The 13,252-nt window shown below is 38.3% G+C and overlaps 1 protein-coding gene across 2 annotated transcripts in view; it reads right to left on the reverse strand.

Annotated features, from left to right (window-relative positions):
- STRN (striatin) overlaps window positions 1-13,252 on the reverse strand; it is a 72,021-nt gene that overhangs the window by 13,608 nt on the left and 45,161 nt on the right. The window contains exons 9-15 of one of the 2 annotated variants that reach the window (XM_075412694.1): window positions 12,220-12,306; window positions 11,526-11,669; window positions 8,753-8,889; window positions 4,052-4,227; window positions 2,528-2,575; window positions 1,733-1,854; window positions 488-655 (exon numbers count right to left, since the gene is read on the reverse strand). In XM_075412694.1, coding sequence (XP_075268809.1) covers window positions 488-655; window positions 1,733-1,854; window positions 2,528-2,575; window positions 4,052-4,227; window positions 8,753-8,889; window positions 11,526-11,669; window positions 12,220-12,306 — 882 coding nt within the window. The remainder of the gene's footprint in view (window positions 1-487; window positions 656-1,732; window positions 1,855-2,527; window positions 2,576-4,051; window positions 4,228-8,752; window positions 8,890-11,525; window positions 11,670-12,219; window positions 12,307-13,252) is intronic. The other variant, XM_075412696.1, reaches the window with a different exon arrangement.

Here is a 13,252-nt window from a genome sequence, read left to right on the forward strand (position 1 = left end):
GTTTAGGATGACTAAGTTATTGGTATTTAGTTAATGCACAAACTGAGAAATTCAACTGGAATCCCCATGTTAGAGGAACAAGAACATAATCTGAGAATGGCACTGGCCTGAGCCGAAGCACTGACTACTCCAAACCTCTGTTGGGGGAGGAAAGGGCTTTCTATTCTGGATAAACCAAAAGCAAGGCCTAACTGAAACTCAGCTTGAATGTGAACTATGGAGTTGATACGTTATACTCCATGGTTACAGTAACATCAGTAGATGATGTGCAGCAGTTGGCTTTTAGGTATGCATGACTGTCCCCCTGTGTGTAGGTATCAAATCAGCTGATGTTAAAGGAGAAAGGACCCAAAATGCACTCTTCCCAAAGACATTCGCAAACATGTAAAATCCAGCAAAACAAACAAGAAGGATTTCTATTCAGTAGCCAAAATCCTGGCAGCCTGAGTAGTGATGCTCATGCCTCAGGCAGGGCAATTTTCTGTACCTTGATTATCATTAAAAATATTGAGAGCTGGTGCAATTTCTGTAGCTTTCCATAGACGTATAGTGCCGTCTGCTGAACAGGACAGCAAACGCTGGTGTGCTCCACTGTAAACCAGACCCCACACTGCATCTGTATGGCCTACAAAAGCACCTCTCAGAACAGAAGGATCTGTGAATAAAACACAACAAACGACATTTCAAAACAAAGTCTGAATTAAGTCAATAGTTGCATCTTGGTCTGTGTTTATGGACCAACCTTAAGAAGCTAGTCCATAAAAAAAACCCCAAGACTAATCAGGTGATGTCAATATAGAATCATAGAATGGTAAGGGTTGGAAGGGACCTTAAAGATCATCTGGTTCCAATCCCCCTGCCATGAGCAGGGACATCTTCCACTAGATGAGGCTGCTCAGAGCTCCATCCAACCTGGCCTTGAACACTGACAGGGAGGGGGCAGCCACAGCTTCTCTGGGCAACCTGTTCCAGTGTTTCACCACCCTCATGATGAAGAATTTCTTCCTAATATCTAATCTAAATCTGCTCTCTGAATATAGAAGTCTCAATTATTCTTGTATGAAGATACTTGAATTTCATCAACATACGTGACATTCAGTTATCCAGTTTACAACTAAGGAAACAAAACAAAGTTTCAGCAGAAGGGACAGTATCAAAGTCAGCAAAACACACTTTGATTTTAGAATTCACTCTCAAACAGCCCTTAATGGCACATCAGTCTCTTTTTTCCAGAAGCCAGCTTTGAGGCCAACCGCATCTAAAGCTATGAGAAGTGAAAAATGTTTTAAAACACAGACACAAGGCTGACAACTATTGAGATACAGTAAATCTTACTGAACTGGGCCTTTTTAGCTGTTTGCAGACAACATTAACAGCTTTGGTCTCAGACTATACAATCTCTTTTTATCTCAACTACACAGAGATTTGTTGAAGAAAAGAACATTAAAATACACATTTGCTGTGCTAACCAAGTATCAGATCTAGTCCTGTACTTTTTCAACCTAGCTGTTTCTCAAAATTGTGATGAGATCGAGGCCTTTTAAGAAAATGACAAATGTCATCTCATCAACTAGCATCAGTATCAGAACAAAAATTTACTTAATGCAAGCCAACATTCAATTTCTCTTTCACATTTTCAAAGAAGCATTATCTACAAATTGTACTATTTTAGCCGCATATCATTAATGTCACTAAATGTGTGATTTCACTGGTGTGTGTAACAGCAACATACCATAAGAGTCATAGGGGTCGATGTTTGGGTTGGTTGTACTCCAGCCATGGATGAGACCATCCGTTCCCCCACTGTAACACTGTTCACCATTACTGCTCATCACCACACAGAGCACTGGTCCACTGGAAGAACACCCCCCCCAAAGAAACGTTGGCTATTAACATTTCTGTTATTTGAAAACCAATGTCAACAGAATCTTCAAATTTCCCTGTTAGATAAAATTCACTTGCTATATGGACTGCAACAAAAATCCTGCACAGTCAGATCACTTGCTACAACACTTATCACAAAAAAACCCTCCACAACACTTGGTAATGTAACTACAACAGCACAATTTAATCATTATGCACATGAAATATAAGAAGTGTCACATTTTTAAACTACAGGCTTTGTTATTTTGCATAAACAGCTTTTTTCCCTTTTTAAAAAATGTAAGACACTTTCACGAAGTCAATTCCGCAGATTTAAATTCACTGTAAACAGCTTCACTCTACAGATACACATATCAGACAAAAAGCCAAGAGCTGCAATGATGAACAGAACACCTAACGGAATTTGAACTGTATAATTTGTAGGTACACCACAGTTATAAAAAGAAAACCCTATGTAGCTCCAGACCTAAAGAATTATGCAGAAAGGAGATGAACATCTGTAGGTATTTTAAATAACATGGGAATTAAATACTTCACATGAAATCACTAGTTGACAAGGTGGAAATCACTTTTTTAAAAAACTCTGTGTCTATTTAAAAATCATATATTTCTCAAAATATGACATTTCTTAGGAAATACTCACTTATGTGCTCTGAAGGTATATATTGGCTCTACATCAAGAGAAGCACTCCTAAATGAAACACAAGAAAATGTTAACATGTATATGATCTTACATAATGCTTTACAAAAGCGTGCCAGAATTGCTAAATTCTTAAAATCACTGCTACATCTTCTGAGTGTTTCTCCCACAACTTCCTCCCCCAACATCTTTTTTTATATGTCTAGGAATTCATTGCATTCTTTCAAAATATGATAGGATTTGTTTGTTTGGTTAGTTTTTTTGTTTAAAGACCTTCAAGATACAGTCCACAAACTCTCACACACCAATCAAACCAGTAGGGAGGTACATAAATGGTGGGGAAGGAGTGGAAGGCACCATTACCACATGGAACACACTATTAAGTGTTCCCAATCCCTACCACAGCCAACGAGCTTAAGACACCTTGTATTTATATCAATGCTGTTGCACATTTAGAAACCACTTCAAGAACTGCTGGTCTGGACTTAACCAATCCGGTGCTGTGGGAAGACCATGTGCTGTGCCCAGGTATGATGTACTCATATCCTTACTATATTAGCCCTGCTAAGAATTTGCTCTCATTTCTGCAAATGCCCAGCAATACGCAAGAGACAGCGTACAAAGGAATCTAGCAACATCTCAGTCAAAATTTAAAGCTGTACACATGTGTATGCATGTATGTGTATGCATGTATATAAATGCATTTCTATACATTTATACACACATGCAAGCACACTAACAGGCCACATCCAAATATTTTCACTGTAAAATTAATTATCACAGAATCACAGAATGGTAGGAGTTGGAAGGGACCTCTGTGGGTCATCTAGTCCAACCCCCCTGCCGAAGCAGGGTCACCTACAGCAGGCTGCACAGGACCTTGTCCAGGCAGGTCTTGAATATCTCCAGAGAAGGAGACTCCACAACCTCCCTGGGCAGCCTGGTCCAGTGCTCCGTCACCCTCAGAGGGAAGAATTTCTTCCTCATGTTCAGCTAAAACTTCCTATGATTTAGTTTGTGCCGGTTGCCCCTTGTCCTGTCGCTGGGCACCACTGAAAAGAGTCTGGCCCCATCCTCCTGACACCCACCCTGCAGATATTTGTAAGCATTTATAAGGTCCCCTCTCAGCCTTCTCTTCTTCAGGCTGAACAAGCCCAGCTCCCTCAGTCTCTCCTCGTAGGGGAGATGCTCCAGTCCCCTAATCATCCTCGTAGCCCTTTTCTATATTTTTTTTATTTTCCATGTTATCTACAAGGAAAATATAAAAAAAGTGAATGGTTTTCATTTTCACAAACAAAACACATTGACAAACCTGCCTGGATTTCTTCTGCCACTCTTTACAAGTCTCCACCCTCCTCTAAGAGCTTGTTTTCCTACTTGTAAATTCAAGGAACAATTTCCACTAACTCCAAGAGTCATCCAGTGAAGTGGCATCTACAATAATTTTTTTTCCTTAATAAATGAAAACATTTTTTGACACAAAGCAAAAAAAAAAAAAAAAAAAAAAACAAAAAAAAAACCTCTTACTTTTTTGCTGGGGCTGTTTTTTGTAAATTCCACATTTTTAACGTATGATCCTCTGAAGCTGTTATTAAGACTGGTTCAACTGGATGAAAAGCGAGACCTCTTATTCCATCGAAGTGACTTCTTAATGTAAATTTAGGGTTCCAAGTCTTTCTCAATGCATCCTTATTGTTTGCTATCTAATAATAAAAAAAAAAAAGCCAAACTTGTAATTAATCTGGAAGGCACAAAGAAAGGAAGAAATCGGAAATTTACTTTGGCTTTTTCAGAAGATGCCAAATTACCTCACGCACTTTTTGTAACAACCTGCTCTGGAGTAACAGTCCATTTAGCACTGATCAGATATTTCAAAACGAGAACAAAGGTAGATGTATTGCACACAGGCAACAAGTAATGTCACATCCACAGTAATATACTCTGTGCAAATCTGAAATACCCTACATGTCTGTTAAGTTATACAATTTGAAAGCTGAAAAGTAACTTTCTGACTGATACAGCTGTGAACTCCGTTTGGTATTTGAAATTTGATCTATACCTACTAGCTCATTTATTAACACTGGGCCTGACTCAACCGAGCTGTGGCCCCTGAATATCCGAAGTACCACTGACACAGCACCTCTGAAGTAAAGATCTAACATACACAGGGAAGTGTCTAGCAGCAAAGAAAGGAACACAGCCTAACTTACTCACCTAAAGCAACACCAGCTCTGCAATAATGGGAGACAAGTAAAGCTTGCCAGAAAAGAAAGAAAAAAAAAAAAAAAAAAGCAAAAAGGACTTGGCTACACACCAAGAATATAATTGGCAAGCAATAAGCTATTGTATATACAGACACAATTATTTGGCAATAAATGAATTCTTAGCAGATCCAAAAAGAAAGCCCTTAAAAAAACAACAGTTACTTCAACATTGCTCCTCTGAACAAATGTTGACATAAAATGCTGAACAGACTTTTATCACTCTGTCAGTCAACACTGCCATGGTTAAATTTACCTTTCTATAACCACTGCTGATGGTGATTACAGAAAACCCGGAAAACAAACACTTGTAACTCCAATATTGATGATTTCATTATGTTCAAAGCTACTGATAACCCCAAATAACTTAGTCTCATTAACTGTAAAGAGACGACAACTACTTTAAGCCACTTCAAGAATCTATATTTTATTCTGGAATGGGGGGGTGGGAGGGTGAGAAAGGTTTAAGAACAAAACTGTTTTTTCTTGAGTTTTGTTACTTCTGGATTTAGTAATAAAAATACGCTTCAATTAAGAGGTTCTATAGATTTTAAACAATGAGAAAGGAGTCATAAAAATCGCACATTTACTGTCCTTGTATTTCTTAGAAATTGTGTACCGTCTGCTCAGGAAGACAGCTCAGTTGCTTTGCCAGTTTACTGAGCTGAGTTGGCTCAACGAGCGAACAGACGAACACTGGAGCTGGTGCAAGGATGGGGCAGGACTGCAAAGTCAGCAGCTCTGGCAGATTTTCTGGAGCTTGGCCAAGAAAGTCTCAGCAGAAAGGGTACAAGACATACAGAGTATTCACAGATATCTGGAGAGGAATTTGATTGCCTCCACACAGACTTCTAATGCTGAGTAGGTAACGGCAGGAACCCTGCCCGCCCTCCAGCTGCCACACCAGCAGCACAGGTCCTGCGTCACATCTGCGAAAGCCACACAGACACCTCAGACAGGTGAACAGTGCACGCCAGTTCTGGCAGGGTAATATTCTCTATTTCCTTCTCATTCATTCAAACATGTTCTAAAGGAGTCCGAGACAATTATCTTATAAATTGGGAAGTAGACAGAGGGCAGTCTCAGCCAGCAGACCGGCAGCAGAGGTGGAAACAGATGCTAGTCCTGACACAGCGCCTGCCTGGCTGCACCACCATCACTCGCCTTCACCCACCGGTCTCTCACAAGCTGCGAGAGGCTGGGTTACCAACGCGGCAGCCAGCCTGCTTTTCTCTCTCCCCACTAAATACAGCAGTAGGTAATCAGAGACTTGAAAAGCCGGGGCGGGGGGGAATATTCAACTGCAAAATTAGCACCTTTTCTGGATTTGCCAGTAACAGTAATATCTGTGCCTACACAGACAACTTGAAAACTCCAGAAACAGTAATGATACGCAAGTAGGATTATGGACACTCCTCTTGTTCAAAGTTGCAGGAAAGCAAACAAGAACCTACTAGAAAGTCTAAAACCTCCAAGTCAGTACACAATAATGATTTTGTAGTTTGGATACTCTTATGTACAGTACTCAGTCTATTACAATTTTATGAAGCTTCTTAATCGACCCAGAAGACTAGAGAAAAAAACAGAACCAACCAAAGTGAACATCTGTTAAGACAACAATGCGTAAAGGAAGCAAAAAGAAAATATAAACTTATGAGAGTATTGGTTAGCAGTCTGGGAAATTTAATCTTTTTAGATGTTCTAAAACACCACAAAAGGAGAATTTTCTTTTTTAAATAATAATTTCATAATCTCCATTACCAAGTGAAAACCATTCTTCAATTTACAGACAGTGACAGCAACATGTAAAATAATTAAAACATGAAATAAGGTAGGCTAATGCTACCATATTTTAGAAGAAAAGAATCCAGTAAAAGTGTCAGTGGGAAGAAAGAGACTGAAAATAGGAAAGTGTCTGCAACTCTTGAGAGCAAATACATTTAAAGACCAATTCATATGAAATCTTTCAACTTCATTCTCCATACGATTCAAAACTGACACTTAAAAAAAAAATCATACTAATTTTCCACTAAAATTCACCTGATTCACCTTTGGCAGCTTGAAGAAGGTATAAAGTAGTCCAAAATAAAAACAGATTATATTATTTGTAAGCTAAACTTCCAGTGAAATTTGAAATGGAAAAACTAGCCCTTTGTTCTGCTTCAATAAAGAGCACAGTGCCAAGACCAAGGAGCTTTGTAAGCAATTTTTTTAAAAAAATTGTCAGCACTAGAAAAGATAAGATGTGAGGTAAGCATGACTATGAATTCCTGATCACAGGACTTCACAAAGGCATTTAACAAGTGAAAAACCAGAAGTTAATATTCTCAACCATGCAGAAAAGGATAGGGGTGGATAAAGAAATGCTAGATTCCATAAATGAAAGCTGTTAGTTCAGGATAGGAAGACATGGACAAACACTACCATTTAATATGGACACTTGAACAGTGAAGTCAAGCAATGAAAGCATTAAGCTCTTGTACAGATGGTTCAGGTTTGTCATGTCATCTGAATTTAAAAATTCAGCATCGAAGTTTTAGGTGTAACGGTAAAAGAAAGGAAATTTGTATACTATCTTACCCCTTTTTGGAGACAAAGTTAAGGAAGATTAGCAAAAACATTAAGAGCTGAGCCCAAATTAGGAGATAATGCCAGTACTCTATATCATTGCAACCCTGATGATTCACAACACATCACATACTCAGAAACTCACTGTAGTGTCACTCTAAATGTGTGTAAACTTTTCTTCAGTGTGTGATTTGTTCCTTTACAAGTACACACAATGGCAGAACTCAAAGTAAGGACCTGCAGATTATTTCTGAAGTCTCAAATTTTATTTGTGATAGTAAAATCCCAGATTGCGATCACTTAAGAGTTACATTTACTGAAAGGTATAATTCCTCCCCAACATGCAATACTAAAAAATCACGTCTGAAATCCCTCAACCTTGACAGAGCTGGACAATGCAACAGCAAGATTAATCTGAAGTTGACAGATGACAAAGGAGCAGATATTTAAAGTATCTTTTTCCAAGAAATCAGAAATACAAACAAAAATTGCATATGACTGCAAAGAAGCAATTTTAAGAAAGATTTTTCATAAAAAGTGAATGAATAAGAAGCCATAGGCTACACACATAGCCACAGAAATGCTGGCCACAAAAGCCTCCTGAAAAGCGTCTGGTCCAGCTTCCCGTTTGAAATGAGACTATTGCCCACATCAGATCAAGTAAGCCACAGCTCTCCCCTAGCAAAGTCTTGAACATCTCCCAGGAGAGGGATCCCGCCATTTCTCTGGGTAAGTTGCTTCAGTACACCTCCTGCGTAACACTGTTCCCCCTAATGTCCAACCTGAACCTCCCAAACCATAATTTGCTGCTGTTTCCTCTTGTTTTAACAGCTGGCACTAGGGAGAAGCTTGGCTCTCATCCTTGCAAGCATCCTTCCAATACCTGCAGTCTGCTATTTAAGCACGCTTTAGCCTCTTAACAAGTGAACAAGACTAGTTCCCTCTACATCTCCTCATCAGTCACATGCTACTGGACTCTCTCCAATTCCTCCACAACCCTCCTGCAGTGGAGGAGCCCAAAACTGCATACAGATATGGCCTCACCAGCCCCATTTAGAGGGAACATTAACTTTCCTCTATCTACTGGGCACGCAACTCCTAATATTGCTCAGCATCACCGGGTTTACAAATATCCAGCTGCATCGCTATCACTCATTACACTTACTTTCAACTATTTGAATGACACATCAGGCAAATGAGAGAAGCAGAGGGGCCTGCAGAGAGCTCGAAGGCTGCTGTATATGGGAAGAACAGATCCGTCAAGTAAAAATTTGTGACATCCTCTGGCAGCATAATTTTAACAGGAAAATGTTTTCTGCTGAGTCTACACACATGTAGCTTGCATCTGCCTTCAGCAACTAGATAGCAGGACCTTGAGTTTCCATGAATAACCACTTACATCATAAGTCAGTGAATCTGCCTCATTGGCTACTGTAAGGCCCGCCAGTTCTCCAAGACCCAGCTCATTTTCAAGGGCTTCATCTGTTCCCATAATGAAGGATTTCCCTGAAGAAGGAGGGAATGTTAAAGCTTCCACTGCAAGAAAACAAAACAAAAAAAATCCTGAATAATGGGTTTATACAATGTTGATCAATAAAAGTATATTTTTCACTTCCAAAATACTAAATACCTCTCAAATAGCTGAGGACAAAAAGATATAAAAGACTGCATAAAAAAATATCCATTCTAAAGACAATCACTGTACGTGCCTATAAACAGTATCCTCTGAACATAGTACCTAACACTTGAGGTGTGCATGACTCAAGACAGTAATTAGCCACAAGAGGCAAGAGTACACTACCACTCACCCATAGATAATGCTAAAGTAACACAGAAGAGCTCAGGGCCTTCCCCAACTCCGCTATAAAACATGCAGATAAACTCTGGAAAAGTACCAAGAATGTGGACAAGAAAGCAGCTGGACTCTTCTTCCCTAACACTGCATCCACACACATTCAAAAGCACGTCTACAATAAAACTCTTTACACGCACTCCAATCCAGCAATACGACTGGAAGCCGAGAATTCATCACTGCTTGTAAAAATCAGCTGAACTACCAAGCAGGTTAGTCAGTATTGAATTCCAGGTTTTTACTAGCAGTATCCAAACTTACTGGCTTACAGCTGCTACAGCATGACTATAGGAGCTGCAGTCACTGTAACAAACAGATTCATTAGGAATGGGAGGATCAAAGGCTAAGAGGAGCACGGTTCACACACACAACATAAGGCTCTGCACCAAGTGGTATGACTCGAAGGAAGCTGTGCCTTTACCAGCTTCCCTGTACAACAGCTCTCCAAGTCTATATATCACCAAAGGGGACTGAATAGAAGAAAATGTATCTTCTGGACACAAGAGACTTCAGTCCATTTTACAGACCTTTTGTCTCAAATTACAAGGGTTTTTTCAATAAATTACATTTTTTTCTATTTTTAGCTCCATTGTAAACACAAGCCTTGGCAAATACTGTTGCTACCAGAGAGAGAGAAAAGGAAACAGCATCTCATTCTCAATGTCTTATTTAGTTTAACAGCACCAACACTAAGTTAAAATCAAGCAAACTATGGTTTACAACGAATAGTCTGATCTATTCGGGCTGCTTCCCTCTTGTCCGAAGGTATCAGGTTCAGATGCTATTCAATTCCTCTCCAGTCCACCCAGCACAAAGTAAGCTAAACTTTCCACGGTCTTTCTGTTCCACATTCGTACCTCTACTGAGTGTCCTGTGCTTTCTTTTCCACTACTTTTTACAACCAAACAAAAGCCCTTCAAGCTCTGCTGTTTGATTAGGTCTCTTAGTTATTACCTTTTCATCATAAACACCTCTTGCCTACTTCATTCTGAAGTCTGAACTACCTTTCTCTTTTTCTCTCTTTTGAACTTATGATCTAATGTTCCATTCAACACCCAATACGTACAGGACATAAAATTCAAAAAGTTACTAGAATAAAAAATTTGTATGCTAAAAATATCAGCGATTCTTTGTAATAGCTTGCAATACTGAACTCAGACTGATAATAATCTTTTGGTTTTGTGAGAGTCCATCTGAGTCTCTGAACTAAAAAACACATTCTTGAAAGGACATGAAAATAGAGCCCTGCTAACACGGCTCTCAGCACATGTGGGAAAAGTTGGAAGGAAAACATTCAACAAAAAATTCCTCCACTTCTCAAAGTGTTGCTAAGTTACCTCCGTCTTTCATAAAGAAAATCACCAAGCATGTAGGAAATAGAACTACTGAGATCTTTAGTAACTATGCCACACGCCGGGGCTTTTTATACGTCTTAATTCTAACTTGGCCAACCTACTTTTTCACACTCACTGAAAAACCACTGAGTGAAACCTGTGTTTTGCTCATTTTTCCAAAGACATATTTACCATTTAAATAAAGAGCACATGATACAATCTTTTACAAATTATATAGCCTCATATATTTGTGTTATTATGCTGCATATTACAGCAGTTTAAATGTTGAAACAAATATACGATTTAGCAACTTTCAGAGACAATATTAATGAAGGTAACCACACGCCTCATTGCAAAGATGCATGGCTTTCCATACTTGGACTAGCTGCTACAAATTTTTTTTTAATTTTTGGAACACATTATGAAAATTAATACACTGGCAAGCTCTAAGTTGTTCCGTATGATTCACTGCACAATCACCACGTGCATTTAAAAGCTATACCTAGCCACTTGCATTTACCTGCAGAGCCTCTATCTCTGCACTTAGAAATTTAAGAACACATACATATGTGCGTGTGTATGTGTATATATATACACATAGATTAAAAATTATATTCATGGGGAGAAAACCAAATGCTTTTATGTCCTCAGAGTTTATGTTCCAAAATTGACTGCCAGGCCTGAGCACAAGCAAAAACAAGTGACTAAAGATCTTCATATTACAAAGCCACTAAGTGTCAAATGATATTTTTCCATCATCTTCAAAGGTATTCAGCCAAGACTTTACCTCGGTAGGTGTCTTGACCTTACCAATAGTGACCAGAGGGGAGGAATAGGAATGCCATTTATCACTCTTAGACAGAACTCATAATACTGGACCAGTATTTGTAAAGTAGTTGGAAAGTCTTACAGGATAATCTTTAAGCATAAGTAACACTATAAACACCTACCCTTTACTAAAGTATATACACATTTTTAATACCTACCTTCATCTGTCCTGCTTATCTCATGTTCAATGAGCCTTGAGCTACTGGGCCTAGAAGGTGGTGCAACAGATGGCTGTAATGAAGGGAGATCATCAACATCTCTCAAGTTTGCAAGCATATCTTGCAGCTTTGACCTGTTGGGCCCTAACCAGAAAAAAACAAAAAATTAAATGGTTTGTGCATAGTTCATGATGGCACTAATCATATCAGATATGCTACAGCAGCACATGCAACAATGGATCCTACCCTGCATAACAACATTACAACAGAAAAACTAGTGAGCACCTATTTTCATCAGTAACTAATCATCCAGCGTGAAATGAATTTCTTGAAAAGAAAGTGATAGAAGCAAATGCGAATTGTGAACGCACATTTTTCCCCATATTTATAAAGTCATACTGCTACTTGCATGGGATGCTGAAGAATGCCTCCAACCAGTTACACTGATTACTAGAATATTTACTTTTCCAGAACAACAGCTGACATTTGTGAATATTTTAAAATTTGTGCATCAGGTACTTTGTGCAGCATATGCTTATGAAAACATGATTATTTTAAATTTATTTGTGCAGCAGTGTAGTATTGTGAACTACATAATTCAAAAAGTTATATTAAAATATAAATGCAACTGGATTCACTGGCCTACTTCCTGAAGGTACATAAGGTGAAGACCCATGCCCTTCTTGACACTTACCTGTGCTTTGCTCCATCATTTTCCCACATCCCTGTTTTGATTGTTTTATATAGGATTGAGGCTGAAACATATCTTCGGTAGTTTTTCCTGTTGTAAGTTTAATTAAGAATGGGAAAATGTCTTACCCATAGTCCATTATGTTTTTCCCTAGACCAGTAAATAATACAGCTATTTTTAAGCAGCTTTAACACAGAAGTGTACTTTAAAATATGTATTCTCTCATAAAACCATTCTATGATTCTATTCTCTTACTACTTCACAAGGGTGTTTACTACAGCCTTGCAAAATCATAAATTTACTAATACAGTTGCAAACTACTTTGTCCACCCTAACCATAATGACAGATAATAAATTGTATTTAATTTGTATGTCATGGAAATATTAATTGATTCATGAAAACAGGAAGTAGGATTTTGCAAGATTGTTTTACTACAATATCTGATTTACAAAAACAATATTTTACTTAGTAGCAGTTCAGTGTCTAAACACAATTTATGATGAGATTAAAGTCATACAAACAAACTTTGTACAATTTAATGTCAAGATATTTAGTCCTTTCTTTTTCCCTGGACTTCCTTCCTCACATTCTTCTTCACTACGTGCAGTATCATGAATAGCTGAAAACAGGCTGTGATTCTTCCTGATTTTTCTGCACTGATGCCCTTCCAGCGATGGTTTGTCCATGGAAAGATGCTTAATTTCTTTGCTGCAGTAAAAACCATTTGGTCTCCCAAGATCAATCGAATAAAATCAATCCAAAAGGCACAGTAAATGTACTGAGCAGTAGCTATCTTCATGAAGGAGCACTGCACGTCTAAGTGCTGCCTTACACCAGGAATTTTTCCTCATAAATACATAAAACATGTTCCAATAATATCTATGTCTATATTAACAATTAAATATTAAGATTTATTATAAAAAATACAAAGCACTCAATAGCTGTTGAAGAATATAATTTCATTAGTTTGATTAAATTTCTGCTAAGTTCACCCTACAACTACTTACCCTGAACTACATAGCACGTCTGTGTATT

This window comes from Opisthocomus hoazin, chromosome 2, assembly GCF_030867145.1.
Source record: "Opisthocomus hoazin isolate bOpiHoa1 chromosome 2, bOpiHoa1.hap1, whole genome shotgun sequence".
NCBI classification, from domain to species: Eukaryota; Metazoa; Chordata; class Aves; order Opisthocomiformes; family Opisthocomidae; genus Opisthocomus; species Opisthocomus hoazin.